This window comes from Hyaena hyaena, unplaced genomic scaffold (genome assembly GCF_003009895.1).
Source record: "Hyaena hyaena isolate Hyena2069 unplaced genomic scaffold, ASM300989v1 scaffold_67, whole genome shotgun sequence".
Taxonomy (NCBI): domain Eukaryota; kingdom Metazoa; phylum Chordata; class Mammalia; order Carnivora; family Hyaenidae; genus Hyaena; species Hyaena hyaena.
This window is the reverse complement of record NW_024080699.1, coordinates 4,035,136-4,063,102: the sequence shown is the minus strand read 5'-3', so window position 1 is coordinate 4,063,102 and position 27,967 is coordinate 4,035,136. Positions and strand designations below refer to the sequence as shown.

General features: G+C 52.4%; 2 protein-coding genes across 3 annotated transcripts in view; both read right to left on the bottom strand.

Annotated features, from left to right (window-relative positions):
• Window positions 1–6,584, bottom strand: part of RIN3 (Ras and Rab interactor 3) — a 119,578-nt gene extending 112,994 nt beyond the window's left edge. Inside the window, exons 1-2 of one of the 2 annotated variants that reach the window (XM_039232503.1) lie at window positions 6,353–6,584; window positions 5,654–5,959 (exon numbers count right to left, since the gene is read on the bottom strand). In XM_039232503.1, the coding sequence (XP_039088434.1) occupies window positions 5,654–5,937 (284 nt within the window). In that variant the 5' untranslated portion in view covers window positions 5,938–5,959; window positions 6,353–6,584. Of the gene's footprint in view, window positions 1–5,115; window positions 5,306–5,653; window positions 5,960–6,352 lie in introns of those variants that run through there. The other variant, XM_039232504.1, reaches the window with a different exon arrangement.
• Window positions 6,585–25,608: 19,024 nt separating this feature from the next.
• The window catches only part of SLC24A4 (solute carrier family 24 member 4), a 174,966-nt gene continuing 172,607 nt past the window's right edge, over window positions 25,609–27,967 (bottom strand). The window contains exon 17 of the mRNA XM_039232512.1: window positions 25,609–27,034. Within this exon, the coding sequence (XP_039088443.1) occupies window positions 26,882–27,034 (153 nt within the window). The 3' untranslated portion in view covers window positions 25,609–26,881. The remainder of the gene's footprint in view (window positions 27,035–27,967) is intronic.

The window sequence follows — 27,967 nt, the reverse complement described above, 5'->3', positions numbered from 1 at the left end:
ATGATCTCGTGGTTCGTGGGTTCGAGCCCCGCGTCGGGCTCTGTGCTGACTGCCAGCTCAGAGCCCGGAGCCTATTTCAGAGTCTGTATCTCCCTCTTTCTCTGACCCTCCCCTGCTCACGCTGTCTCTCTCTCTCCTAGAAATAAATAAAAATATTTAAAAAAAAAAAAAAAAGGAAAAAAAACCAAAAAGAGCTGGTGTGGATGGAAGCCTTCCTGGAGGAGGTGACGGCATCTCAGCTGGAAGGAGCTCTGTGGGCCACGGCGGGGAGGCTACGGCAGCTGGGCATGCCAAGGAGGACAGAAAAAGCAAAGCGGTGCGTTGGCTTCATGAAGGACTGGAACGGGGTATGGAGGACAGAGTCCTCACGGGGTCTTTTAAATAGGAGATCATGGCACCTAAGGGTGATCAGGGGTTATGGGAGTCACGCTGTTTTCTCCACCCGGCCTCCATGTGTCTTCTGTCTCTAGCAGCATGAAGCATTTCCCCAGATGGGCTCGCTTTGGGGTGGGGGTGAGGGAGCGGGTGGTGGTGGGAGAAGATCAAGGGGAGATTTCCAGTTTAGAAAAGTCATTAACATCATGATTTTCATCGCTAGCTCCTGTGTTGAGGAAAGCACCCATGCTCTGGCCGCCCCAGGGCCCAGGATAAATGGCAGGTTCAGGGCAATAGTTATGCAGCCGAACGTTCTAGTGCTGGCTGCCTGCCGGAGCAGCACTCGCTGTCTCTCAGCCATCTTGCCAAGAACAAGATGACTCCTGGGCCCTCACTCCCTTCCGAAGGTGACTCCCGAACAGGGGCGGGGCAGGGGGCAGAGAGCCAGGCCGGCGGGGCCAACAGGAAGCCTGGGACTTTTCTGAGACGCTTCCCCCAGGCTGCGGCTCTTCGAGGATGGACCCTCTTCCTACGCCAGGCCTTCTCCATCGGCGTCTCCCAGTCAAGACTCGCCTCCCTCCTTCTGATGCAGGAGGGGCAGGCCCTCCCCTCCCCCCTCCAAGGCTGCTCAGCCGCTTCTCTCCTCCCAACCTGCCCTCCCTCCTCAACGCTGCCTACCCAGTTCTGCTCATTTGCACGGCCTGGATAGGCATGGACTGGGGACGGCCCTCACCCAAGGCACAGATGGACTCTGGGATGCGATGGGAAGGACCGGGTTTGTGGTTGCCAATCAGCGTTCCTTCCTCCCCTTCGCTCTGGCCCCTTCCTGCGAGGCACCGCAGGCCAGCTCACATTCCTGTCCATAAAGCAGAACTCGAGGAAGGCCTCAGAGGACGGTGAGGGACCTGGGGGGGGGGGTCCCCCCTTCAACCATCATATCTATTTTTGGTTGGTTTCCCTCTTTTATTCCTGGATTAAAATGCAGGTGCCTTTATAGGATTTGTAGCTTTTACTGCTTTCAGTCTCAGTAAAGATCACTAAACAGGGACCCTGGCCCGGGATAGGTCCTATCAAGTGGTAAGAGAGACGGGAAGGAGGGCCTCAGGGACAAATGTGCTGAGACTTCTGTGTCCCAAGCAGACCCTGACCTTCACCCCCTACATGCTTCCCAGGGGAGGCACCTGGGCTTCTCAGGGTTCAGAAGTGCAGGCCTGAGCTGGGTAGGTAACCCTTTGCTGCCTGTGGGCCAGAGCCTGTCTTCCGGTCTGGAAGCTGAGTGCCAGGCAGGACCCCCCAGAAGCATTGGCCCCTGCAAGCAAGGAGGCCGGGGTCAGTGGGCAGAGCTGAAGCTGGTATCTGGGACCCCAAATTCATCACTGCTCTGGGTGGGCCCCACCCCGGAAGGGCCCCCAGTCTTAGAGCTGGGAGTGAATGAGGGACTCCTCTCAAGGGGCTCAGTGGGAGCCCCGCATTATATTGGGCGCACGGCAGAAAACCAGGGCTCTCCCAAACCCTGGCTTTGCCCAGGCTGCCCCTTGAAGGCCCAAGGCTCAGGAGACCCAATTTTTAGGCCCAGCCCCACCTCTAGCAAGTAAGACCCTGGGTAAGTCACTTCCTCCTTCTGGGTCTCCTTTCCTTTGTCGTTAAGTTAGGGGATTGGATTCCATCCAAGAGTGGAATCCTTTTCCAAATAAAATCTTAAGCCAACTCTCATTTCATCAAACATACAAAAGTGTGGGCTTTGAGCGTACATGTCCTCAGTGACCCCTGCACACAGTTTGGCGTCTGGCCTCTTGGCAGGTTATGGCTTCACCGGGGTCAGCCTCCACCCGCCTCCCTCCTCACCGCTCATCCGTTCAGAGGTTAGAGCCTCCCCCGTCTCCACTGTCCAGCCACCCTCGCCACCAGCTCGCCTCCTGCCTACTGAAGGAAGAGCTCCCTTCCCAGCAGAGTTCTCTGCTTCTGCTGTCTCTGCTACAGTCTGTCTGCGATATAGCCCCAACCCAAGTCAGATCACCTCTGTGTGCACCTCCTCGGTGGCCCCCAGCATTCCAAGGCCTTTACCCCACCAGACAGCCTTCTGCCCATCGTCTCCCACATCAGCTGCAAGTGGGAAGGGGCTTGGTTTAATGCTGAGCACGCGCCCCCACCTAATGCAGACACTATCTGTTGAACCGAAGGAGAAAAAGTGTCTGCACCCAGGATACGGGACGGCCTGTCTGCCTTTTCTCTCTCCCCAGCCGACATCTGCAACAAGAAGGAGACAGACCTTGCTTGCCAAGGCCCTCACACTCCTATTCCAGGGGGGCCTCCTAGCTCCGGGGCGGCAGTGGGGGGGGCGGTGCGAGAGGGGGAAGCATTCTCCCAGCTGTCTGAACATCATTGCCTGCCAGCGAGAAGGAAGGGACTTTTGGAAGCCCACGTGGGAAGAAGAGTCCCCGCTGAGGACCCAGAGCCCAGCCCTGAGTGGTCAGCAGGGTCTGGGGGTGGCACGGCGGTGTAGAGTCACAGATGATTGCTCCTGTAACACGGGTAGATACGCAGCCCAGGGAACAGCAGAGGCATGGGGTGTACCCAAGAACTGCCTCGTAGTACCTGAGAGTCAAGGACCTGGCTCCCAAGGGCAGAACACAGTCTGACATGGTAAGAAGTTGGAGGCAGCCTGCAACTCAAGTTCAGGAATTCTTTTCTTAGGCCTGCCACAGTGGTGGCAAGTTCTCCATCCCTGGAGGTATGCAAGTACCTGCCAGGTATGGGTTTCCGTGAGACACTATTTAAGAACCCTTCCAACACAAAAGGTCCTCTTAAATCAAGTGATGTTTTTCGCAGCAAACCACTCTTCCTTAGAATGTGCCAGGCACAGTTCTGAGCAGGCCTGAGCTGGTGCGTTAACCCACGGCTGCCTGTGGGCAGATGCTTAAATATTAACTCATCCAAACCTCATAACAATCCTATGAAGTAGGGGTTATTATTACCCCCAATTTACCGATGAGGCAAGGCTAGGTCTCTTGTCCAAGGTGAAATAGCTGGTACCTAGAGATAATAACTACTATTATCAACAAATGGTAATAATAGTAATAATAATAACGATTAAGAGTTTACCCTATAGGCCAGTGTGCAAAACTCTTGACGCATTATCTCATTTAATCCTCAAAACAACCATGCGAGGATAGTTACTATGACTTATCTTTATTTTATAGATAAGTAAACTGAGGCACAAAGAGGTTAAGTAACTGGTCTAGTAATGAACAAAGGAAAGCAAAAGGGACTGGCTAAGGGGAGGGCATTCCTGGGGAGGGGTCGGGAAAGGGAAGCTGGGGACAGGTCAGGGCCCTGGCCCCTCATCACCCTCTCTGCCCTGGGAAACTTCTAGCACCACCCTGCAATATTGGGCTGGTAGATACTTGTCCCTCGGGGGTCCCTTCTCCCCCATAATTTCCAATTCTTCCCACCGGAGGGAATTTGTCTTTCCGGAGGTCACTTCCAAGAGAAAGCATACAGGCAGAATTTCCCGGGAAGGGCAGCGATGGGGCAAGAGGGAGGAGGAAGGCATTCAGATCCAGAAGAGTTTAAGGGCCCCTCCATGTCACAGTGACACCCGCCTCCAACAAACGCCAGTCACCTCCAGCTGTCCCCCAGTCCATAACTGCACAGGATCAGCCCATCCCTCCTTTTACAGAGCAGAGAACTGAGGCCCTGGGAGCTGAGGTCATGGTGCTAGGCCAGGCAGCAGCTGGGTGTCCATCACAGAAGTAGGCCCGGGAGTTTTAAACCAAAAACCTGGGAATGGCAGCCCCAGGGGTGGGAGGTGGGGAGCATCCGTCAACCTTGACATCCTGAAAGGTTCTAAGAGGTTTTCCCAAGAATCCAGCCCCGGGAACTGAAGCCGATTCAACCCCCTGAAGCTTCCAGAGAGACGCCCAGCCCAGCTGCGCCACTGGGAGGGAACCTTCTCCCGGAGCGCAGCCCTGAGCAATGTCCAGAAGCAACTTCGGGTTCTTAGGTGGGGGTGGGGGACACAAGGCGAGGCACTAGAGACCTCTCCTGAAAGCCAGTTCCAAACAAGTTCGGCTTCACGCACGCCACGCAGTGCCTTCTCCCCAGGATCCCGCAGACCCCAGCGCAACCCTTGCGCCCTGGACCCTCCCCAAGGCTTGACAAAGGCAGGTCCGAAGGTCGCCGTCCCCGGCCCCGCCTGAGGGACGGGAGGGAAATCTCTGTGGGTCCGCGACCTAGGCGGACTGACTGGTCGGGCCCCTGGCGCGCGGAGTTACGGGGACCCCCGACCCCCACCTCACGCCCGCCTGGGCGTCGGCGTCGCAAGACGCGCGCGGGGGCGCAGGAGGAGCGGCGGGTGCCGGAGACTGGCGGGACCCGGACCCCTCGTGATTGCCTCTAAAGTTCAGGCGGGACAGGAGCGTGGGGAGGGGGCCGCGTCCGCCCCAGTTCTGACAGGTAGAGACGCCTTTCTGCCCCCGGCCGCTTAGCCGCCGAACGTGCCGGCTGGTTTTCCAGCGAGCGGTGACGTCTGGGCTTCCAACTTTAGCCGAGTCCCGGAGTCCCGCAGCCACCAGCGGGGCCCCCCCTTCCGCGCAGAAGCGGAGTCCGGCCTTGGCCGTGGCCGCGGGGCTCTCGGTCCCACCCGACGCCCCGAGGCCGGACGGCCGGGGGCTCCCCCGCGACAGCTCCGAGCACTCCCGGCGGGGCGGGGAGGCCAGAGGAGCGTCCGCCCCGACTTACCCCGCGGGGTCCCCGCGCTCGGGCGCCCCGGCCCGTCGGATCATGCCGCCGGCAGTACCGGGACCGCGGACGGAGGGGCTCAGGCGCCGGGCCGCGCGGACCGCCGTGCCCCGGGCGCCCGCATGGCCTTGGCGCTGGCCCTCGGGAAGGGCCCGGGCGGGCGCCGCCGCCAGCCCCGCGCCGAGTGGGAAGCCGCCGCCGCCGCCGCCGCCGCCGCCGCCGCCGCCGCGCTCTGGGGCGCTCGCTCGCTTCCACTTCCTGTATCCGAGCGAGCGGGGCTTTCAGGAAGAGGCTGGCCTTGGTGGTCAAGGGGTTTTTGTCGAAAGCCTCTCGGCGGCGGCTGGCGGCCCGGAGCCCCCCTGGGGCCCGCGGAAGCCCGGCGGCCGCGCCCCCACCTCCCCCCGGGGCCGGGCCCGGTGGCGGGCGGCGGGGGCGCCGAGGCTCCGGGGCCGCCGGGCGTCCAGCCGCGGGGAGCTGCCACCGCGGGCAGGGGCTGCGGCCCGGGAGGCTCCCCGAGCGCCGCGAGGGAAAAACTTACTGCAAAGTCTCCCACATGGCGCAGAGTCGCGTGGGAAGGAAGGAAGGCGCTCCCGGCGGCGCCTGCGGACCGGCAGGTGTGGAAGCCAAGGGTTCGGCGTCTCGCCAGGCAGGGAGCCGCAGGCTTGCCTCCCGCCTGAAGGAGGCTGAGACTCGCCCGGGGGCAGCCCCGGACCAGACCCGGGTGGCCTCCTCCGCATCCCTGACGGGTGGCCACTTGGATGCCTCCGCTAACGATGAGCTCACCACTTCACCAGGTAGTCTGTTCACTAACGGGCGTGGCATTCATTTCTCGTGGGTACCACACCTAGAGAGGATCAGAGTGGGAAAGCCAGTGAGCTCACACAAATAGCACAGCCACAGCCACTCCTGTGGGGCCAGGAGGCCTCTCTTCTAAGTGCCTGCAGCACTCAACAGTGCCTTTCACCGCGACTGGGCACGACTGGACCATACAAGGCCACCTCAGTCTAACGCAGGGTTTCTCAGCCTGGCAACACTGACATTTGGGACCAGGTAATTCTTTGTCGTGGGGGCTGCCCTGCCTATTGCACTAGACACCTGGAGATCACACCCATCCACTTGTAACAACCAAAAACGGCCCCAGCCTTTGCCAGAGAGATGTCCCCAGTTGAGACCCACTGGCTAATGCCTTCATTTTACAGATAAGGAAACTGAGACCTAGGGATAGGGGGAGACTCACCTGCGGCCACACAGCAAGTTGGGCGCAGACAGGACTCAGACCCCAGGCTCTGGTACAAGCATCATGAGGTGTCTTTGCCCTCCATGCCTCTGCCCTGCCACTCCCCCCACACCCTCCTCCCCACCTTTCCTGACATCCCCACCAAATCGGCCTGGCAGAAACTAGAGAGGAAAGAATCTCTGTCCCTCGACAGAAGCGCAGCCTCCGGGCGAGAACCGTAACCTGGTGCGGCCACTTGGGAAAACAGTCTGGCAGTTCCTCAAAAGGTGAGGCATCGACGCACCACGTGACACAGCAGTTCCACCCCCCGTGTATGTATCCAGAGAAGCGAACACCTATGTTCACGCAGAAGCTCGTCCATGAATGTTCATAGCCGTCTTGTGCGTATTCGTGAAAAAGTGGAAACGGTCCAAACGCCCATCCACTGGTGAGCGGATAAACAAAACGTGGTGCATCCGTGCAGTGGCATAATGTGAGGCCCTACAAAGGAATGAAGGACCGATACAGGCTTCCGTATGAATGGACTTGGCAAAGAGCTCAATGGAAGAAGGCAGTTAGAGAGGATCGCATACTGTAGGATTCCATTTACCTAAAATGTCCCGAATAGGCAAATCCGTAGAGAAAGAGAGTAAATTGGTGGTTTCCAGAGGCTCGGGGAAGGGGACACGGGGAGGGACTGATAGTGGCTACAGGGGTTTTTTTTGGGGGGGGGGAGGGGGTCGGTGAAGAAAATGGTCTGACATTGACTGTGGTGATGGTTACACAACTCTGTGGTCAAAACTAAAAACCATTAAGCTGAACACTTTAAGTGGGTGAATTGTATGGCATGTGAATTCTATCTCAATTAAACTGTTATTTTATTTTAAAAATGCAGCGTCCAGGAGGCTTCGCTGACGTATCATGTCCTGCTCCGTCTGCCTCCCTTATTAGGTCTTAACCAACCTCCCACTGACCTTTCCTCTCCTCCGGAGGCTCAACCGTCTGCTCCCTGGACGAGAATCTTTTCTACATCTCCCTGGATAGGACTGTAGCTCCTGTTTGAAAACATGAGCTCTGGGGACAGACTTGTGTTCCAGTCCAACCGCAGGACCCTCCCGCTGGGGTAGCCCCCCGCAGAGCCCTTCGTGGTGCCTCAGCTAGCTCGGCTATAGTGGTGATGAGTGCAAGAGGGCATCTGCCCCAGGGGCCATTATTAGTCTTTTGTTGTTGCTGAAATGAGCCTGTTGGGCTCCCTGGCCCCCAGGGAAGAGGTCTATCCAACTATCAGACCTAGAATAATCTTTTAGGCCCAACCATGCTGATGTGGACCGTGAGTAACCCCACTCTTCCATGCCTCCCCCACCCCCTTCAGCTGCCTAGGCTGCTACTGAGAAGCAGGACAAGCCAAGGAGGAACGCGCCAAGCCTGGGTTCCATGGGACCAGCCCTGAGGTTCTCACCACATCCCCGCAGAAGGCTCCCCAAGGCCTGTTGCCCACCTGCTCTGTGCAGACAGAATTTCTCAGGTAGTTACCACATGAGGTCCCGCCCTGCCCCTGCTGCTTGTAACTGACTGAAAGGGAAGTTGCTAAGGTTTCAGAAACCCAAGCAGCTTCTTTTAGTTGTGGCCTCTGCCAAGCTTGCCCTGAGTGTCCTTTCTGGGTCCCCCTTTGACTTGCTCAAGTCCTCCCACACCCCACTGCTCTCCTTGGACATGGATCTCAGGATGCCTGCTGGGGAGTGAGCATGTGCTGCTGTTTGGGCCTGCAAGTTCCTTCCCCCTACCCCTAGCCTGTGTTTTGTTTTTTGTTGTTGTTGTTGTTGATACTGGTACCAGGGTACCTGGTTTCCCTTTAAGGAGCTACTCCTCCCAGTTGGGTTCAGGTGGAGATGACAACTATCTACCCCCAGGTCACCGGGAACACATATTCTAGTTTAGCCAATCAGAGCCCTACATGTAACTGGGCCCAGCGATTGGTTGATTCGTGGATGAACATGTGACCCAGTTGGGCCAATAAGATCCTTCCCTGGGACTTTTTGTTGGCACGGTTCAGGAAAGCCAGCGTCTTCCCACCTCAAGCTGGCGGAGCTGGGAAATATGAACTCAGAGCAGCACAGTAGCCCCCTGGGCCACCGTGTGGTGAAATGTACTCGGAAAGAAAGCCAGGGTGGAAAAAAGCAATGCAAGGAGAGACAGGGCCCTAGGGACATCCTGTGAGTCTAGATTCTGATGTGTCTAAAGCCAGCTGTACCATTGGACATCTCTGTTAAGTGAATAGAGTCCTTTTTCTTCTTTTTTCCTTTTTTAAAAACTCAACCACAATCAGAGTCAGGCTTCTGTTAGTTGTCACCAGGGAGTCCAGGGTCTCCATGATTGCAGCCCCTTCTTGCTGGATCTGGAGAATGCCCAGTTGTGGCCAGGCTATAGGAGTACACAGTTACACACTTCAACTTATTGCCCCCAAATCTAAGAGGCTGGTTTGCATCCCCAGGGTCCTCATAGGCCAGCTCTCACCTCCACTGGCTCCTCAGCCTCCTCCCTTCATGCAGGTGAGGGCAAATAGACTCAGCCTTGAGGGGGACTATGGGATTTTTCAGGGAAAGGTCACCCCCCAAGAGGTCAACTTTAAGTCTTGCAGGAGTTTCTGGGGACTGTTAGTGAAGGAAAAAAAAGTCTGACCGCACAGTCTTGCTTTTGAAAACTTCCCAAAACCTTGCTCTGAGTTGGATAGGAGATTTTAAGGAAATAGAGCGTGTTCTTTCCGCAGATATTTTCCTTCTATCTAGAGTACTCAATGAGAGCAGGGGCTTGAGTCAGGCTGCCAGGGTTCAAATCCCAGCTTTGTCACTTAGTGGCTGTGTCACCTTTGGCAAACAACTTTGCCTCTCTGTGCTTCAGTTTCCTCATCTGTGAGATGGGATAATAATCGTGTCTACCTCATAGGGTTGCTGCGAGTGTTGCATGAGCTCATGTAGGTAAGAGGCTTAGAACAGAGCCTGGCATATAGTAAGTGCTCAGTATTAGCTATTTGTACAATGATTAAGGCCTTTAATATATCAGTCAGACTCACAGGAAACAAATGGCACATCTGATTGGGATAATTTGAAGAGGGCTTTGGGTTTTTTGTGATTTGTTTTATTTTTATTTTTGAGAGAGAGATAGAGAGCATGAGGGCGGAGGGGCAGAGAGAGAGGGGGACAGAGGATCCAAAGTGGGCTCTGCATTGACAGCAGAGAGCCTGATGTGGGGCTTGAACTCATGAAGCGTGAGATCATGACCTGAGCCCAGGTCAGATACTTAACCAACGAAGCCACCCAGGTGCCCCTGGTGGAGGGTTTAATAGATTTGTAGGTGGGGAAATACAAGGGAGGGTGCAGACAACCTCAGATCTGTTCTTCCTCAGACCAAAGAAGGGGTAAGGGGTGGTAGACCCGGAAGCAGAGAGTCCTGTCCTGTAGAAAGACTGCTAGGGGAGTGGAGCAGGGACCTCCAGTCTAGAAACACAGCCAGCTCACGTGACCCTGGGGGAGGCAGCCGGGAAAAGAAACACTCTGAGTCTCCTCCCTCCCCCCAGTCTCCTGCAGGGAGGGTGCCCCCAGTTGCCCAAGCCTGCTGGAAGCCAGAGGGCTTGGGAGCCCCTCGGTCAGTCCCTGTGGGTGTGGGGTCCCTGTGGATCAGCCTGCTGGAGTGCGAAGGGCTGGGGGACAGAGCAGGGGTGGGAGGGCAAAGCCAGGGAATCAGATAGCCCGGCTCAGATCCTACTCAGCCTCTGGCCGGGAAGCCTGGCAAATCAGCCAAGGCAGCAGACCTGTGAGCGAAGCCAGCCTGTCTGCCAGGGAGATCCCATGCAGTGACCTCTGTCAGTGTCCTGTGGCACAGAAAGGTCACTAGGCAAGCCCTGCCTGAACTCCCGGCTGGTAAATTAGTGACATAGATGAAATGATTGCTATTTGGGATATTTTGTTTTGCAAAAATAGATACAGAAAACAGCTCTTTCTGTGGCTTTTCCCATCATCTGACCCCCAATAAGCCCCCTCGTCTTCATTCCATGTTACTTTAGAGAAATCTTTTAAAAGACAGGGCAGGGGGGGCCCTGGGTGACTCAGTTGGTTAAGCCTCGGACTCTTGATTTCAGCTCAGGTCATGATCTCACGGTTGGTGAGATCGAGACCCGCATCGGGCTCTGTGCTGACTGCGTGGAGCCTGCTTGGGATTCTCTCTCTCCCTCCCCTTCTGCCCTCCCTCCGCCCACACAAAATAAATAAACTTAAAAAAAATGTAAAATCTAAAAGAGGGAGGAAAAACACTTAATTATTGCAAAATCAGTCTGTATCCTCCGGGGTCAGCCAGGAAAACATGTCTGCCCTGGCTGTGTGGGTCGAGGTGGCCTGGGAACCAGGCTCTAAAGAAAGCGACAGCCTCTTCTCAGTTCTTGTAACAGCTGCTCAGCAGGAACGAGGGGCTGGGCATACAAGGCCTCACAATGATAAAAACAAATACTGGAAATCTGGACTTTTATAGGATTGTTTCAGATTTCTAGAATATTGCACTGGCTAAAGGGACACTTTAAAGGGCTGGTTTGGGATCTTACTTCTGTCTGTGCTAAGACTCCATCTACGGGGAAGGTGCATCTGTCACAGGTGTGGGTGTGCTTCGTGAAAGCCAGGGGGCACTCGGGGGCTCCCCAGGTTCGGGAAAGGACGGAGGCCCCGACGAACATGTGCTGCATGTCTCACCTGAGACCATGCAAGCTGTCTTCAGCCTTGGTCTCTGCAGAGATAGGGGGCTCATGAGACACCCCAAAAGGCATTTAAAGCAGCCCTGAGCCTCAATTGTTGAGGCAGTAGAGTCTCAGCTGCTGTCCCCCTCCCACTTGGCCAGCCCCATTCATCACCGAGGCACGAACTAGAGGCTTCGAAGATCTTCTCAGGGAACCCCCGCTCCCACCACCCAGATAACCAGCTGCATTTGTTCATCTGACTCCATGATCTGTCCCTGAGGCATGTCTGTTCCCAGCCGAAGTGCCCTCTCAACGTGCCCTTGTTACATATTTCTAGACACTATAATGTTCTTATGCTTCAGTTGTCCTAAGTGAGAGTACAGGCTCCTTAGGAGCAGGGAATACACCTTCTTTTAAATTCTTTTCTACACCCCACCCCACCAATATCCAGTAGAGGACTCTGCAAACAGTAAACACTACGGAGCTCTTATTGGCTAAATAAAAACAATTTGTTACCGAGGAGAAAGGCTTCTCCATTTCCGAGTTCTGTGCCATTGTGAGGATATTTCTGCTTTGTGCTGGCAGAAGATGAGCTAAAACTGGGGCCAGGAATGTCCTCAATTCATACAGTCTACACAGCTGTGACACCAGCGAGTTACTGGGAGGTCATGGAAATCCTGCGCTTGACGACTTTTCGCTCCAGCGAATGAGCCGAGCCACACGAGGCTGCTCTTGGGTTTCAGTGACAGGAAACTCTGAATCTAAGTGGATTGAGTACAGAGGAAATGGATTGTCTCATACAACTTGAAGGCTAGAGATAAGGAAGTGCATCGGGTATCTATCGCTGCGTAACAAATTACCCCCCAAGGTTCGTGGCTTAAAACAAACACATTTGTTATCTCACAGACTCTGTATGTGGGGAGTCTTGGCACAACTTTGATGGTTGCTTCTGCTTCAGGGTCCCTCACAAGGCTGCACTCAAGTTGTTGGCCTGGGCTAGGGTCTCATTTGAAGGCTCGAGTAGGGAAGGATTTGCTTCTAAACTCAGATGGTTGTTGGCAGGATTCAGTTCCCTGAGGGGACTCGGTTCCTTGCTGGCTGTTGGCTGGAGGCCATCTTCAGTGCCCTGTGGCATTGAGCATGGTCCTTGCTTCATCTAAGTATGAAGTTGAGAAGGCAACAGAACGAGTGTGCTGGTAAGATGGAAATCACAGCTTTATCGAGCCTCATCCTGGAACTGACATCCCATCATTCTGGACCTATTTTGTTTTTAAGTTTTTAAATTTATTTTGAGAGAAAGAGAGAGAGAAAGTGAGAGCAGGGGAGGGGCAGAGAGAGAGGGAGAGAGAGAGAATCTCGAGCAGGCTCTGGGCTATCAGGAAGATCATGGAGCTCGATCTCACAAACTGAGATCATGACCTGAGCCAAAACCAAGAGTCAGGAGCTAAACTGACTGAGCCACTTAGGCGCCTCTGAACCGATTCTATTAGAAAGTTACAGGTTCTGCCTATACTCAAGGGCAGAGGATTAAATAAAGGTGTGACGACCAGAAGGCAGGGATCATCGGGGCCATGTTAGAAGTGAAGTACTATAGGCACCTCCATGTGCAAAAGAGTCAGGGACTCAATGTTGCCATGAGTTACTCTTTTGGTCCTTTCTCTGCTTTGACCACCTCAAAATTGACTCCATCCTTAGGCTAGTTCTCGTAAGGTTCCAAGAGAGTTTTCTGTGGCAGTCTGGGTCATGCCCTCTAGGCCCATCCTACAGAAAAGGGGGAAAGCCTCTCTCTGAAGCCTAGAAGTCCATGTAGTGTGATTGGCCATATTAGGCCACATACCTGCCCCAGCCCCCCTGGAGAATGTCATGCACTGGTTGGCTTATATTACTTGGGATCCATACTTGGTCCCAGGCTTGGAAGTGATCAGAATTCCCCCAGATCATGGTGGGGCGGGGTTGAGACCCGACTGAAGCTAAGGTTCTGCTGGGAAGGAAGGAGAGAATAGATATTGGATAGATAACCAACAGCGTCCACGACATTTGTATAGAAATGACCAGAAAAACAAGACCATGGATGAGAAAACATTTAGAGTTGATTGATATATTCATTATTTTGATTGTGGTGGTTGTTTCATGGATATTTTCATATATATGAACACTGGGGCGCCTGGGTGGCTCAGTTGGTTAAGTGCTGGACTTCAGTGCAGGTCATAATCTTACAGTTTGTGGGTTCGAGCCCTGCGTCGGGCTCCGTGCTGACAACTCAGAGCCTGGAGCCTGCTTCGGATTCCGTGTCTCCTTCTCTCTCTGCCCCTCCCCCCCTCCAAAATAAATATTTAAAAAAATTTAAACATCAAGTTGTATACTTTAACATGCACAATTTCATTTGTCAATTATACTTCAAAAAAGGCTGTTTTAAAAAGCATGTCATTTCTTCAGGCATTATGTTGTGAAAAGCACAAAAAAATTGAGCAAATATTCTTCTGGTTTTCAAAAACTATGGTTTGATTCTGCAGAGAAGTCATTCATGTCATTGATGAAGGAATAAATTGTGACTTATGTCTTCGTTGATTCACTTTGGTTGAACGCACTAGTGTAAACAGAAATGTGATCATCCATAGCATTCCTATAGTTCATCAGTTGCCCCACAGGTGGGCTAGAGGTACAAGAGTGTGGCAGACATTCGTGCCAACATTCTGTGAGAATCAACTGGCTATGTGGAATTTCTAGTAGAGCATTATATATTTTATTATGTAAGGAAACAAGGCCGCAAGTTATAGGTCTAATTCAAGTTGCTCTAACAATATGGTTCCTTAAGATGCGGTACGAGGGGGTCATTTTTCAAGATCATCTTCTTTGCCTCTGTCCCCCCTCCCCCCAGTGAAGGACAGCCAGGGAGGCGGAGAGGAGGAAGTGGCCCTTGAGGGGCCTGGAGGGACTCAGCCCTTCACATGGCTGCAGGCAGTGAGGGGCAGCTGGCTGGGGAGAGACTCACAGGCAGCCCCTGGAGTGAGGGAACGGAAAGCCTTTGAAACAGTGACTTCTGGGAAACAAATCCATTTTTGACAAGAGGCCAGATGACTGAACATTAGCAGCTCATCAGATCTGAGTTGGCTCATCCGACCAGAAGGCAAGCCAGGAGGCCGAGGCTGTTCTCTGGAAGCAGAGCGCCTACTGTGTGCCAGGTATGTGACCCTACGCGTCAAGGTGGGGAGAGAGCTCCGAGGACAAGGACATATAGGACATGATTTCTGCCCCCCTCCCCTGGGAACTCTTCATGTTGTGGTCCGTAATCTTTAACCATGTGTGATTCATCCACGTGTGCCCAGATTAGGGACTCAGGACGGTTGAATAAACGAGATAAAACTTGTGTACAGAGTATATCCCCTGATGTATAAAAAAGTTACCCTAAATTTAACAGCTTTAAACACAGTAAGCATTTTTTTTTTTTTTTTTTTAAATAATCTTAGAATCTCCATGGCTCAGGAATCCTGGAGCAGCTTAACCGGGTGGGTCTGACTCAGGATCTCTCATGAGGTTGCAGTTAAGTTGAAGGTTGGCAGCCATTTTGTACTATGAGGCTATATGCAAAAACAAAGAAGGAGGCTGGGTCACTGCCACCATGGAGTGCCACACCAGTCTGGACTGAGCACCTTTGTCTTCTATGTGACAGAGAATAAAATCCTATCCTGTTCAAGCCACTGTCCTTCGGCATTCTTCTGGAGTAGGATTTCAACAGGTAGAAATAAGGCAAGGGCATCTTTGAGGAAGTGATTGTGTGAGTAAAGGCTGGAGGTAGGACCCTATTTACTTCCCAAGACAGTGATGAGGGAAAAATGAATTACTGCCTAAGAAAGCTTAAGTGCCCATCTTTGAAAGCTCGAGGGCCTGTAATTGTTGATAATGACTAACCCTCCTTGTTTGTTTTTCTCGAGGGTACAAGGAGTGTGCCTTACACTTCTTCGGACAGCGCGCTTGGCAAGAAAGATGTTCCTTAACTACTTGGTGGTCACGCTGTGATTTCTCTCGATCTCACTTCTCCCTTTAGGGGATACTCACTTCCTCTGAAAATCAAGCGTGGTGTCCTCAGCCTTCTATCTGGCGAGAAAAACCAGGATGGTTTGTTTAAAATCATAGGGTAGCAACAGGCTGGTCAGTTTGAAAGGCAGTGTGACCCAACCCCCGTGCTCCTGGCCATCGTCCCAGCCTGGCCCTCTGCCGCCACCCCAGGTGACAGTCTGCAGAGAGGTGTGCCCTCAGCGGGAGTCTCCTGGGACTTCAAGTGAGAACATCCCCAAACAGGGACTCACTTCCTTGAAGAGTTGCTATGAGGGGTTGGGGGTGGGGGTGGGACACGATGACACTCTGGTTGCTCCAAGCCACACACCAGGGTTCCTGGGACAGCTCCAACTCTTCTCTGCTGTGTGACCTTGGACAAGTGTCTTGGCCTCTCTGGGCCCAAGTTTCCTCTTCTGAAAGAAGAGCTTTTGCAGATTAGCTTGTGACAAATGTCAGTTTCCCTCCATTGGTGTGTGTGTGTGTGTGTGTGTGTGTGTGTGTGTGTGTTTTCCTTTATTGGTTTTTATAAAGGCAGAAGAGATGCCCACCCCCACGGGCTCTGCAATGCTTTCCACCATGTGCCCTGCCCCTGACAGGGGTGCCAAGAGGTGTGTTTGGGGAAGTCTGGGTTCAATTCAGCTGCCACTGATTCATGCTGCCGTGTGCAAGGTGATGTTGAGGAAAGGAGGGAACAGCATTCGTGCTTCCCAGGAGTCTCGTCTGCAGATGCCTCAGATCTGACACTGTGGTCCTCACAGGGGCCTTGGTCCAGGGCAGAGCAGGCTCCGCGATCTGTGGGACCCACTGCCAGATGAAAACATGTGACCCCTTGCTCAAAACGTATTGCAGATTTCAAGGCAGCAACAGCAGAACATGAAACCAAACATGAGCCCCTTCTATGGCTGGAACCCTCTAAGCGTGGGCTCCGGGACTGCATGGGTGACCTGGGGTGACCCGTATCATCGTTTGTTGCAGCACGAGGGGCTTCCCAGGGCACGGGACTTTCAGTGCTGCCATGGATGGTCCCTGCTTGGTCCTGGCACTCTACCCGGCTCAGCCTCACAGGGAGCGTCCCTGGCTCCCCTCTGCCCAATCCCCAGCCCAGAGCCCCAGGTCAGTCCCACCTGGGCCCCCGCGGGAGCTCTGGGTCCTGCACCTGACCTTGCCGCCCACCCCTGGCCCCTGCTGGCTGGCCTCGCTGCCTCTGACCACTGTGCACAGGGCCTCCTCCCAGAAGCCCCAAGGGCGGAGTGTGCCAAGCTTTTTTATCTGGCAGGTTTTAAAGAAATAGTTTTTCATGACCCTTGCTAAAGGACAAGGCAGACTTTATTCAAGGAAGGTTATCGATGGGGCGCCTGGGTGGCTTAGTCGGTTAAGCATCCGACTTTCGCTTAGGTCATGATCTCGTGGTTCGTGGGTTCGAGCCCCGCATCGGGCTCTGTGCTGACTGCCAGCTCGGAGCCTGGAGCCTGTTTCAGTCTGTGACTCCCTCTCTCTCTGACCCTCCCCTGTTCACGCTGTCTCTCTCTCTCCTAGAAATAAATAAAAAACATTTAAAAAAAAAAAAAAAAGGAAGGTTATCGCCATGGGTGCAGGGACCACGACAGTGGGAGAGAGACTGGGCTCGAATCCTCATACAACGTGGGGGGTTCTATGCAAGGAGTGGGGTGGGGTCCACGGATGGAAAATTACTGAGAGGAAACATCAGGAGTACAAGGGATTGTGGGCTCTTGGCTGAAGGCAGGCCAGGGTGGTCAGCATCACCTGGGGTTAGTGGGGAACAAGGAGCCTGATCACAAGTCGAGGGGACCAGTGTGGAGGATGGGGGGGTTCTGGCTGGACCGGCTTAGCAGGATTGCTCCTACTTTAGTGGACACAGTGGAGAGAAACATGGAGTCCCAGAGGTCGTGGGCCTCGTGGAGAAGAGTTCAGAGGGGCCTGACCAAAGCTTGGCCAGAGAGGGGCTGTCACAAAAGCCCTTGGCCCTCTTTAAATTTTATTAGCTTTTTAAAAAGTGTTTATTTTAAGAGAGAGAGAGAGAAAGCGAGTGGGGGAGGGGCAGAGAGAGAAGGAGACAGAGAGAGAATCCCAAGCCGGCTTCCTGGTGTCAGCGCAGAGCCAGATGTGGGGCTTGAACTCACCAACTGTGAGATCCTGACCATGATCTCATAGTTGGTGAGTTCAAGCCCTATATTGGGTTCCCCACTCACAGTGTGGAGACTGATTGGGATTCTCTCTCTCTTTCTCTGCCCCTCCATTGCTCATGCACTCTCTCAAAATAAATAAATACACTTAAATAACAGGAAGTGCAGGAAAGGGGGCCCAGAGGGACTGAGCATCTCGGGCTGGCACTTTGGGGGATGGTTGTAAAGGTTCATACCATTGTTGCATCTTAGAGAGCCTGAGCTGGATCAATGATTCTTAATGTTGCTTGCACATTAGAATCATCTGGGAGCTTTTAAAGCCCTGATGCCCACCTGGGTGGCTCAGTCGGTAGAGCGTCCGACTTTGGCTCAGGTCATGATCTCATAGTTTGTGAGTTCAAGCCCCGTGTCGGGCTCTGTGCTGACAGCTTAGAGCCTGGAGCCTGCTTCGGATTCTGTGTCTCCCTTTCTCTCTGCCCCTCCCCTGCTCATGCTCTGTTTCTCTCTGCCTCTCAAAAATAAATAAATGTTTAAAAAAAAAAGTTTATAAAAAAGGACGTGGAGAACTAGAGGAGTGAGTCTGTTTGTTTATTAGGGAGGATAAAAATCCACAGTATTGAAATCTGCAGAATGATTGAGGAGAATGGCAGCGCAGGGGTATCGTGGTCTAATGACACATGCCGGACAGAGGGTGGGAGATGAGACCTCAGAGTCTAAGCCAAGTTTCAGAAGAGAGTGCCTTTCGTGGGGACAGAGAGAGGTCGGAATCTACTCCTCCCCTCTGCGCTGCCTGGTGGACACCAGCTGGCAAAGGCCAGTTCAGCGGACATTAGACCACCTGTACCAGGACCATGATGAACTTGGAATTTCCTGGAGCAACTTCCAGAAACACAAAAGCAAGCTGATAGAGCCTGAGTTGTGAAATCAACTAGGAGGCGAGCCCCCGGGAAGGCATAGATTCTGCCAGACGCCCGCTACCTTTTCTTGTGTGGGCAGCCGTGGGCAGCAGGAGCAAAGAGCGTCGAAGCCGGCTCTCCCAGTGAGGAGCTGTCCCCCGCACAGCAAGCATGCTCTCTGTACCCCATTTCCCCATCTGTGGCATGCAGACAATTCCTGCCCTGTGTTTCACTGGCTTTGTAAGTCACAAAGCACCAGGTGGATTGAGGGTTGCTGAGATGCTCAGAACCAAGAGCATGTGGCTTTGGCTCTGGCTGTTATCTTGTGATTTGGGAGTTGGAGCCCTGCATCAGGCTCTGTGCTGACAGCGTAGAGCCTGCTTGGGATTCTCTCTCTCCCTCTCTCTCTGCCCCTCCCCTGTTCATGTGCGTGCCCATGCGCGCTCTCTCAAAAAAATAAATAAATAAAAATTTAAAAAAGTACATGGCTGCAGGACCCACCCACAAAGATTACTGGACTGTAATCACCAAGATAATTATGGATTGACTTTCAACAGGAAAGAGTTAAAACAAAAGGGGTTTCTGTCTCTCTTTTAAAGTAGAATTTCTACCTGTGGGAAAGATTTTTTAAAGTACATTTTTAAATTTTAACTCATTGTGGGTGCATATTTTAATAAAGCACACTAAATTACTATAGGGGCACCTGAGTGGCTCAGTTGGTTAAGCATCCAACTCTTGGCTTCGGCTCAGGTCATGATCTCAGGTTTGGTGAGTTGGAGCCCTGCATCTGGCTCTGTGCTGGGATTCTCTTTCCCCCCTCTCTCCCTGCCCCTCCCCCACTTGCACTATCTCTCTCTCTCTCTAAATAAATAAATTTTAAAAAATTGTTTTAAACAAATTACTAGACAATGCAATGAGAAAAAACAGATTCGGATGTAAGATTACCCATCACAGTGCCATATGTGTTTATATTCTGTTTCTCTACTCGCCTTGCTGCAGATTGGGAACAGCTTGTAAGCCTGCACAGGTGCCTCCGTTGTACTCCAAGTAGGACTGATCTACCTCCTCACAACTCCGAGTAGACCGGCAGCACTGGCACCACCTGAGAACTTGCTAGAAATTTAGCATCTTTGGCTCCATCCCCTTCCTGCTGAACCAGGATCTGCATTTTTTTTTTTTTTAAGAGACACAGCGTGATCATGTGAGGGGCAGAGAGAGGGGGAGACAGAATCTAAAGCAGGCTCTGAGCCCAATGTGGGACTTGAATTCACAAACCGTAAGATCATGACCTGAGCCAAAGCCGGATGCTCAACCAACTGGGCCACCCAGGTGCCCTCAGGATCTGCTTTTTAAAATATTTTAAAAAAAAATTTTTAATGTTTTATTTATTTCTAGGAGAGAGAGAGAGAGAGAGGGAGTCACAGACTCTGAAACAGGCTCCAGGCTCTGAGCTGGCAGTCAGCACAGAGCCCGACGCGGGGCTCGAACCCGCCAACCGCGAGATCATGACCTAAGCGAAAGTCGGACGCTTAACCGACTAAGCCACCCAGGCGCCCCAGGATCTGCTTTTTAATAAGACGCCCAGGTGATTCATGTGCCTGTTAGAGTTTGTGGCAGCATCCGAGGCAGGTGGGTCTCAGGAAACTTGTAGAATGAAGGAATTAACTAGAACCTCTCCTCCTAATCTCCGTGTCTCCTGACACCACAGCTGATGGCCTAACCTATTCCAGACAGGCAGGATCCGCTGCACCATCGGCAGGGCCAGGTGCAAAAATGAGAATGTGGGGCCCCTTTCAAAAAAGCACGAATTCTAGAATGGCGACGACCAAGATTAGGGCCCTTTGGAGTGTGAGGCCCTTTGTGACTACACAGGTCATCCGTCCCCTGCTCATCAAGCCGGCCTTGCTGATGAGGCAGGAAATGGTGGGGTCATTCTGACTCACACATGCTGGCCGAGATAGGTTACAAAATGTCTGCTTTGTTTTATTCATTACCAATCATGATCATTAAAAAGCTCCAACCCTCAACCTTTCTGGAATTCTTCTCAATATGCAGCTAGGATTGCTTTTGAATGGCTGTTATTCCCACATAAACAATTTTTTCAAAAAGCACAGATATGTCTATTCAAATGTGAATGGGAGCTCTATAAGGGAAAGACAGACTTGTGCTCATTTATTTTATTGACAGTGTACAGATTTTGATATATTGCATTACAATACTGACTGCTAGATTTCTTATAAAGATTTAGTTCATATTTACTCTAGATTCTTCTTCACAATAAAAATAAACTCATGCCAGTGTTTAGTAACCAATAATATCAATTTATCCGAATGTAACGACAGTTTTATTAAACTAAGAATCTCATATCACAGAGCATTCACAGTGCAGGAGGTCACAGTTATAGAAAAAATAAATAGTGAGATAAATATATTTATTATTTACAACTTTTCAACTCATTGCTCCTGCTTTGCCTGTTAGAATGAACAAAGATGGCGGGCGCTCAGCCCAGCATGCCAGAAATGTTTTTGTGGGGGACTCGCGTGGTGTGGGACAGTCCCAGAAGTTCTTGGCTTTGGTCTTTTTTTTTAAGGGAGTTCTGTCTGGACACGGGAGGCCCCTGATTCTATCTACCTGCTGCTTGGCAGGTCTTGGCCAGCCTCCAGGAAAACCCCAAGGCTCTGCAGAAACGATGTCCAGCCTACGTCCTGGGCATCTGGGATGTGCCTGCCCTCTCCTTGCTTGACCCTTTCCTTGGCAGCTTGTGCCTCTGTCCCCAGGCCTGGCCCCATCTGGCCGGCAGCCCTTTTTGCCCTCTAGGTAATCAAAGCTCTCTTTGTGTTCGCCCAGCGACTAAGAGACCCAGGCAGAAGGCACTGCGCTCTGAACTGGACATCCGGCCTCCCAGACTAACAGCCCCCTGAACAAGGTCTCCAAGAGCTGGCCACAGAAGCTCAGCCACAGCTTGTCTGCTGGGTGCCCCCAAATATGCTTGATCTAAGCCAAATGGAGGAAACTGCAGGAAGTGTTTTTCAGCTCCGAAGGGTGCCTCTGGAGGTGTGCAGACAGGGATGCCCCAGTGGGCAGGAAAAAAAAAAAAAAAACAACCCACTGGAATATTTGATTTGGAAAACCAGAGCCACCTTGCTCACACCCTCATCATTTTGGGTGTTAGGAAAAGCCTTGCTCTTTCTGTTGAAAGGACACTGGCCGTCTGGATAACCGGGAATTCCTATCTTGGGAATTCTGGAGTGGGAGCAGAGACAGAGCTGTCATCTGAGACCTTCTGAGATCGTGCAAGGGCTGATCAGAGAGGCCACGCAACCGGAAACCCAAAACTGCACACACTTTCTCTCGATAGCTTAAAAAAATTATTTTCCAGTGGCGGGGTAGGGAGGGTACATATTTTCTCCAGGACTAAGGGGTGTTACTGGCCTTGACCATGGAATAGTCCTGACCAACATGCTACATAAAAAGCAACTGTTTAAATTCTGGCAACAGTGGATTGTGCCCATACTTGTCATCAGGTTTTTAACCAAGGAGCAGCCGATCCCAGACCCAGAGATCGAATAGACAGAGAAGGTACACGACAGAGGGCTGGACTCTCACGGGGGTACAGTGGGCGTTGTCAGCTCACAGAGCTGCCTCCCCTCGCCCCCACTTCTGGCACAGGGTATTCGGGCCGCAGACACTTCCTCAGACTGGAAGGGAGGGCGTTCTCGGCCCCTGCTGCAAAGTGTGTGGAGGGCACCTGACCCTGACCAGTGGGCACGGATGCCTGTAAGAGGCGAGGGAAACCCTTGAAAACATGAAGATAAAAGGTGACAGAAAGCAGGACCCCCGGCCCCTGGCCATGTGTGTAGATTTCACAGAGGCAAATGGAACCGGGGTGCCATTTGTCACTGAAAACTTAGAATTAAAAAAAAAAAAATCTAATACCAGCCAGCTGGCTTCCTTGTGGTGGAAAAATCTGCTCCACCCAGAGTGCAGAATGGGAGAAAAGCACCTCTTCTCCCAATTTTACGCAGACACCCATTTCCCCGAGGTTGGGCCACACTGTGACAGTGAGGACAGTTTCCCGTTGGCTACTAGGTTTGGGTGACGGCCTGACACGTAACCACCATCCCAGTTAGGTATTCCCTATTGAGGAGCAAATACAATAGCCTAAATGTCTTTAAAAAAAAAATCTGTACCCCTGTGCCCTGTGGGGGGTTGTTTTCTACAGCACGGCAACCCTGATGAGTCAGGCTGGCAGAAGGCTGGGCTCAAAGTGAGGAACAAAGCAGAATTTGTGTCCCACCTGTGTTGTCTGCCTTGGGGGATGGGTCACGGGGAGATCTTCTTGTTCCACCACTAACATGACTGATGCAGTGGGGAAGATTCACCCAGTGCCAGAGGGGCCCCCTTTCTCTATGCTTTGAGAAGGCCCGGAGGGAGCCTTCATGCTTGAGAGGCTCACATGATCAGCTGCAGAGACTAGAAAAGCCAGAGTAGGTGTCCACACCCGGGGGGAGTGCGCGGGACAGGGGTGTCCAGACCCTCGGGGAAATTCACATAGAGAGAACAGGGGTCAGGGAAGCAGCACTTTGGGTGGTGTGGGCAGATGACAGATTTCCTGCCACCTAAGAGCTGCCTAGAGAGCATTTTCAGAAATTTCTGGAAGTTTCTATGGGCACGATGTGGCAACAAAGCTGCCAAGACATGAACCATCTCGGGTGCCCCGGACATACCTGCTAACTGCCCCAAGGGGAAAAAGACATAATCATTCAGAGGGCATTAGACAGACCCAGGAATGTTTAAATCACTGCACATGGGAAGAGTATACTGAAGTGTTCACCCTCAGACAAGTTCCTTGTTTATTCAAGCAACAGCACTGGCTGAGAGCCTGTCCATAACAGTACAACCATCTTCTCCAGGCAGCGAGGAATATGGCCTGCAGAGCCAGGAAAGAGGGGCGTGGCAGCAAACGGCCTACCCGCTCCGGAAGTGTCCACTCAGTGTCAGGGCCACGGCCCCGTCAGAACACCAAGCCCACCGAGGAGCACCAGCCCACGCTGCTTCCCTCCCGCGGACCCCCAGGGGAACATCCCCAAACGCGGCAGGCAGCACACCCATCTCGCCTGGGGAGGGAGGGCAGGGCATGGAAACAGCTTCAGCTGCTGGTGCGGGGTTTCTCTCCTACTTTTCCCCGGAGCAGGGGTACCGGGCTGATCCTCCCGGCCCATCTCACCTCTGTCCGCCCCTACCTTAAGGAGAGGGAGCGCCCCAGGACTCAGGTAGGAGGAACGCCAAGGGGACGGAAGGGTGTCGGCAAGGAGCCACCCTCATTCTTCCTGGATTCCCGGCACTTGCATGGAGTCCGTTATTCCCTGAGTCCCCGGCTGCTGCTGACGTGGTCAGGCCTGCAATTCCTCATCCAAAGGGCAGTTTCTTTCTTGAGGACCTAGACCCCTGGGCAGCCCAGGAGGGGGTCTTTGGCTGAGGTCTTCAGGACTGCCCTTGAGTAGTGTGCATGCCCCACCTGCTTTAACCTGCCTCTGGGAGGGTTCTGCTTTATCAGCTGCTTGGGTCTGTCAAAAGAGGGGGTTGACAGGTAGAAGCAAGCAGCAGCCCTAACGGGTGGGGGAGGGGTGGCGGCGAGCAGGTGAAAACTCACAAGGGCAACGAGGTCTGTCCACACGGGCGAGAATCACAGAGACCGGCACACTGCAGGTCACGGGAAGGATAATGACTAACCTTTCCACGGCGCCCTTAAGCATTAGTCTCTCCCTGCAGCTGACCCAGAACCTTCCTCCAGCACCAGGTTCTCAGACACCACCCACCTAACGCCCTGTCCACGCCTGAGGCGGCAAGGGCAAATTCCAAACCAGAAATTGACAGGAAGCCACCTGCTTCTACAGGCATTTTCAGTCTCGGTTGCAATGGTTCGCTTTTCTTTTCTGCTCCCAATTAGAAGAGCTAAATTTAATTCTTTATTGCCTATTTGTGAAGCAGAGTAATTACCCCACGCTAATTAGTTTCGGGAAGAAAATAAAATAATCCCATGTAGTGGAAAAGGCTTCATTTTAAGACGAAGGCCCAATTAATCAAGCCATTCTTTACACCTGTGATGGGAAAATATTGAAACAAGAGACTTTTTCACTTACAGTGTATAGCTTCTAAGTTACAATAAATGCACAGATCCTTTAAGGAAGTTACATTGGCACATTCGAGTCAAAAGAGAAGTAGGCAGCAGCAGTGCTCTACAAACTAAAAACACTATTTTTTTAGTCTCAAACTGCCAACTGCTGTCCACTTTATCATCTCAGATGGACTCCACTGAGGAAGAGGCAGGTCATTAGGGTGTATTCTCTAAAAGCTACACAAGGATTCAGAGAAGTGAACACCAGCAGGGACACCATCCGGGGCCACGTGGCCTGTGCCTTGTAGGGAAAAATATCTTTTGATCTTTACCAGGGAAAAAACCCAGGGACACCGGATAGAGATAGATATTAGGAGACGGGCTGGGGCACAAGGAGTCAATGAAATACTTGCTGAAGTTTTAACTTCAACAGTAAGAACCAATCACAAGGGCAAAGACATGCCTCCGCCCACCCCCACACCAAGGGTGGCCGCCCCACTGGTTGACCAGAGGGAGGGTGATGACCAGGAGCTTGGTTCAGCTGCTCTGTTACTTACTTACAACGGACCTCGAGCCACCTGATCTCTCCGAGACTAAATTTTCTGTTTAACGGGGAGAACAGTCCCTAGTTACATCAACAGGGCAGTTTTGAGAGTCGAGATGGAGACGGACCCACTCTGAAACCCAGATGAGTCTGTAAGACCAAAGGGGCCAGGTTGTCTTCCCTAAGAGATCACAGAGGGCTTGCAAACCCTGCGTCTCCGAAGTTGATACAAACGCTCCTCCCGGCTCCCTGGCCTCCCACCTAGCTAATTTCTTAGGAAAATCGCCTTTGCCCTGGCCGGGAAGACCACTGAGCCCAATCTCGGTAGAGAAACAAAGGAGGAACCTTAATGTGGTGCAGCTATGAACACTGGTGCAGATCCGGAACAGAAGCCTGGCGACGAAGCCGTTCCCTCCCGTCTTAGGCTTACGCTCACTTAAAGGACACGCACTTGAACGCTTCCTCCTTTAGAGACTCAGGAGGTGCTAACAAACACAGCCACACATTGCAACCTCGGGTTGCAACCTTTGTGTTTCAGGAAGGGAATGAGCTATTGGTTTAGGCTCATCCCCGACGACTGATTATTGGTGAAATGGTTAAAAACCTGTCCTCACACTCTCACAGGCAGTTGCCAGTCTTCCGTGCAAAATATCCCAATATGAAAAGTGCATCAAATCCAATAGACTTTTGCAATAGAAACATTACAAAAATAAAAAAAACACACCTCTATATAAAATTAATTGTGCTTCCTTTTTAGAAACCACGGACGGTTTGTGTTCATAAATCTTTTTTTAATATATATTTGAGAGCTACGAAGCAGGTGAAAATTGTTTCATTATCTTTCTATCTATTTTTGACTCGGCCTCCCATCCTGGGCCCTTCACGTGAAGCCAATGATAAGGCTCTAAAAATTCCTAGCTATGGTTTTCCTACACGCCTCCAGGTAACCAGACAGCGCTTTTCAGGAAATGTCTAGTCTTGTCATTAACATTACTTGTGATACAGTCCTTCCAGCAGGTTCCAGAATCGGCTGGGCATATAGACAATTCTGTCTTTCAACAGGGCAGTTTTGAGAGCGGCGCATTAACAGAAAAAATGACAAACCCAAACTGACGGTGTTCCGCATCACACGGAAGGGTCTGGAACGTATGGCTGTGAGCGCCTATCTCCACTGTGTCTCTGAATTAGCACCCAGGTAGATGTTAGTCTTTTACTCTTTTCTGTATTCCAAACCAAAAGTCCTCATAGCAGTGCGACATGATACACGTAGGATTCATTTTCCACAGAGTGTTACCTGCGTTTGGTCCCCAGCGTGGCCTTTTTGTATGGGATGAGATTTTTTTCAAGTATGATGATCGAGATGACATGTTTTTGGGAATATTTTACTGCTCATTCTCTGAATGCATCAATTAAAGTTGTAAGAAACGTCACGCGTTTTTCTCTTTTCTGTGGCGAGAGGCAGTTTCTGTTCTTCTAGTGTTTCCAGAGAAAGGGGTGGGATGTTTGTCCTCAAGGCCCCAAGCCCTCAGCAGGGGGAGGCCTCCCCGCTTCCCAGCTGTGAGAGTTTCCAGCAGAAGTCGCAGGGTCTGAGTAGCACAGGCCGCCTCGGGGACTCGCCCCCTCTGGCCCGGAGGGGACACTGAAGAACGACATTCCTATTTTGCACTTGCCCTTGGGGACCTCACATTCGCCAGCCACCTCGCTTCCCAGGCTGCCGTGCAACAGGAAGACGAACTGCACGCAGATGTCCTCACTAAAGTGTCCGAGAGAGATGAGACACAAGTGCGTCCCTGTGGCTGCCAGCTCGGGGTCTGCAAAGCTGCCCCCACAGCAGCCCCCGAATCTTGCTTTGTGGGGGGGCAGCACTCTGAGGAGGGGGAGGAGGACGCCCCGCAGCCCGGCCCGTGACCAGACAAAGACCACGATGGCTCTTCCTTCCAGTGTGTGGAGGAACAGACGGTGGCCACCGAGGCAGGAGAGGCTCGTGGTGGGAGAGGGAGGGAGGAAGGGAGGAGGCCGGTGTCAGGAGAGCCCAGAACAGCCCCCCGTTGGGGGTGGGCAGTGGCTTGGTTTTAATCGTCTTCTCGGCACATGGGCAAGTTGACAAAGGTGAAGACGTTGAACTCTATCATTATCGAGAAGCACAAGAAGACGGCGTAGAGGGCCAGCACGCACACCCCCAGCTTCCGGTCAAGTCTCCATTTGTTTAGATGGATGCCGAGGACCTGGGGGGACAGAGGACAAGCAGTGGCCTGGGGAGCTGAGGAACACAGGGAGGCATTTTACCCGGGCCACTATACACAAATTACAAACCCCAGAACTTTCTCCAGAAAGAGGACAAGGGCAGAGCAATCCTGTAAGGCACATCGTGGGTCTGGTCAGACTGAGCCCCTGAGGGTTTTCAGACCCGTCTGATGCAAGGGCGAGCCTTGCCCTGACCCAGGCCTGCTGGCTCCAGGGACACACAGCATCTGCCCCCTCTGGGCTGGCCCTCCCCAAGCAGACACACCACTTTGTCAGGACCCACGTTCAGCACCCAGGTCCTCCCTGCCGAGACCTTTTATAGTGACCACGAGGGACTTTCTCTGGGTCATCTCATTGCTTCAGAACTTGGCTTCCTCAGCCCTCTTCCGGAAAACCTCCAGAGCATCTATTTGGCTCATGGCCTGGCAAACTTCAGCTTGGACCACCTTTTTATATTTATGTGTGTGTGTGCGTGTGTGTGTATATGTGTGTAGATGGGCTTGGAACACATCCTCATTCTACATTCATAGTTACCCCATCAGAGCAACACGATGTGTTCTACAGAGACACACTGATCTAGGTTCAAATCCCAGCTTTGCCATTTCCTATCCCTGGGACTTTGGGCACATCACTTAACCCCCGAGCCTTGATTTCTTCTGCAAATTGGGAATAGTATCATCAGGTGGCTGTAAGGATTGAATAACATAAGTGGAGGTAAAGTGTGTGGGACAGTCGTGTGGGCACGTGGGGTAAGAAGGCATCCGTATAATGATGTGCTGTTCCCGAGGCCTGATGTGCCGTTCCCGAACCATGCCCCCCACTTGTCAGCTCAGATGGACGGGGTGAATTTCTCTCCTATTGGTACGAGCGAGGGGAGACAGACTGGGCTGTGGGGAGACAGGGATGTGGTTCAC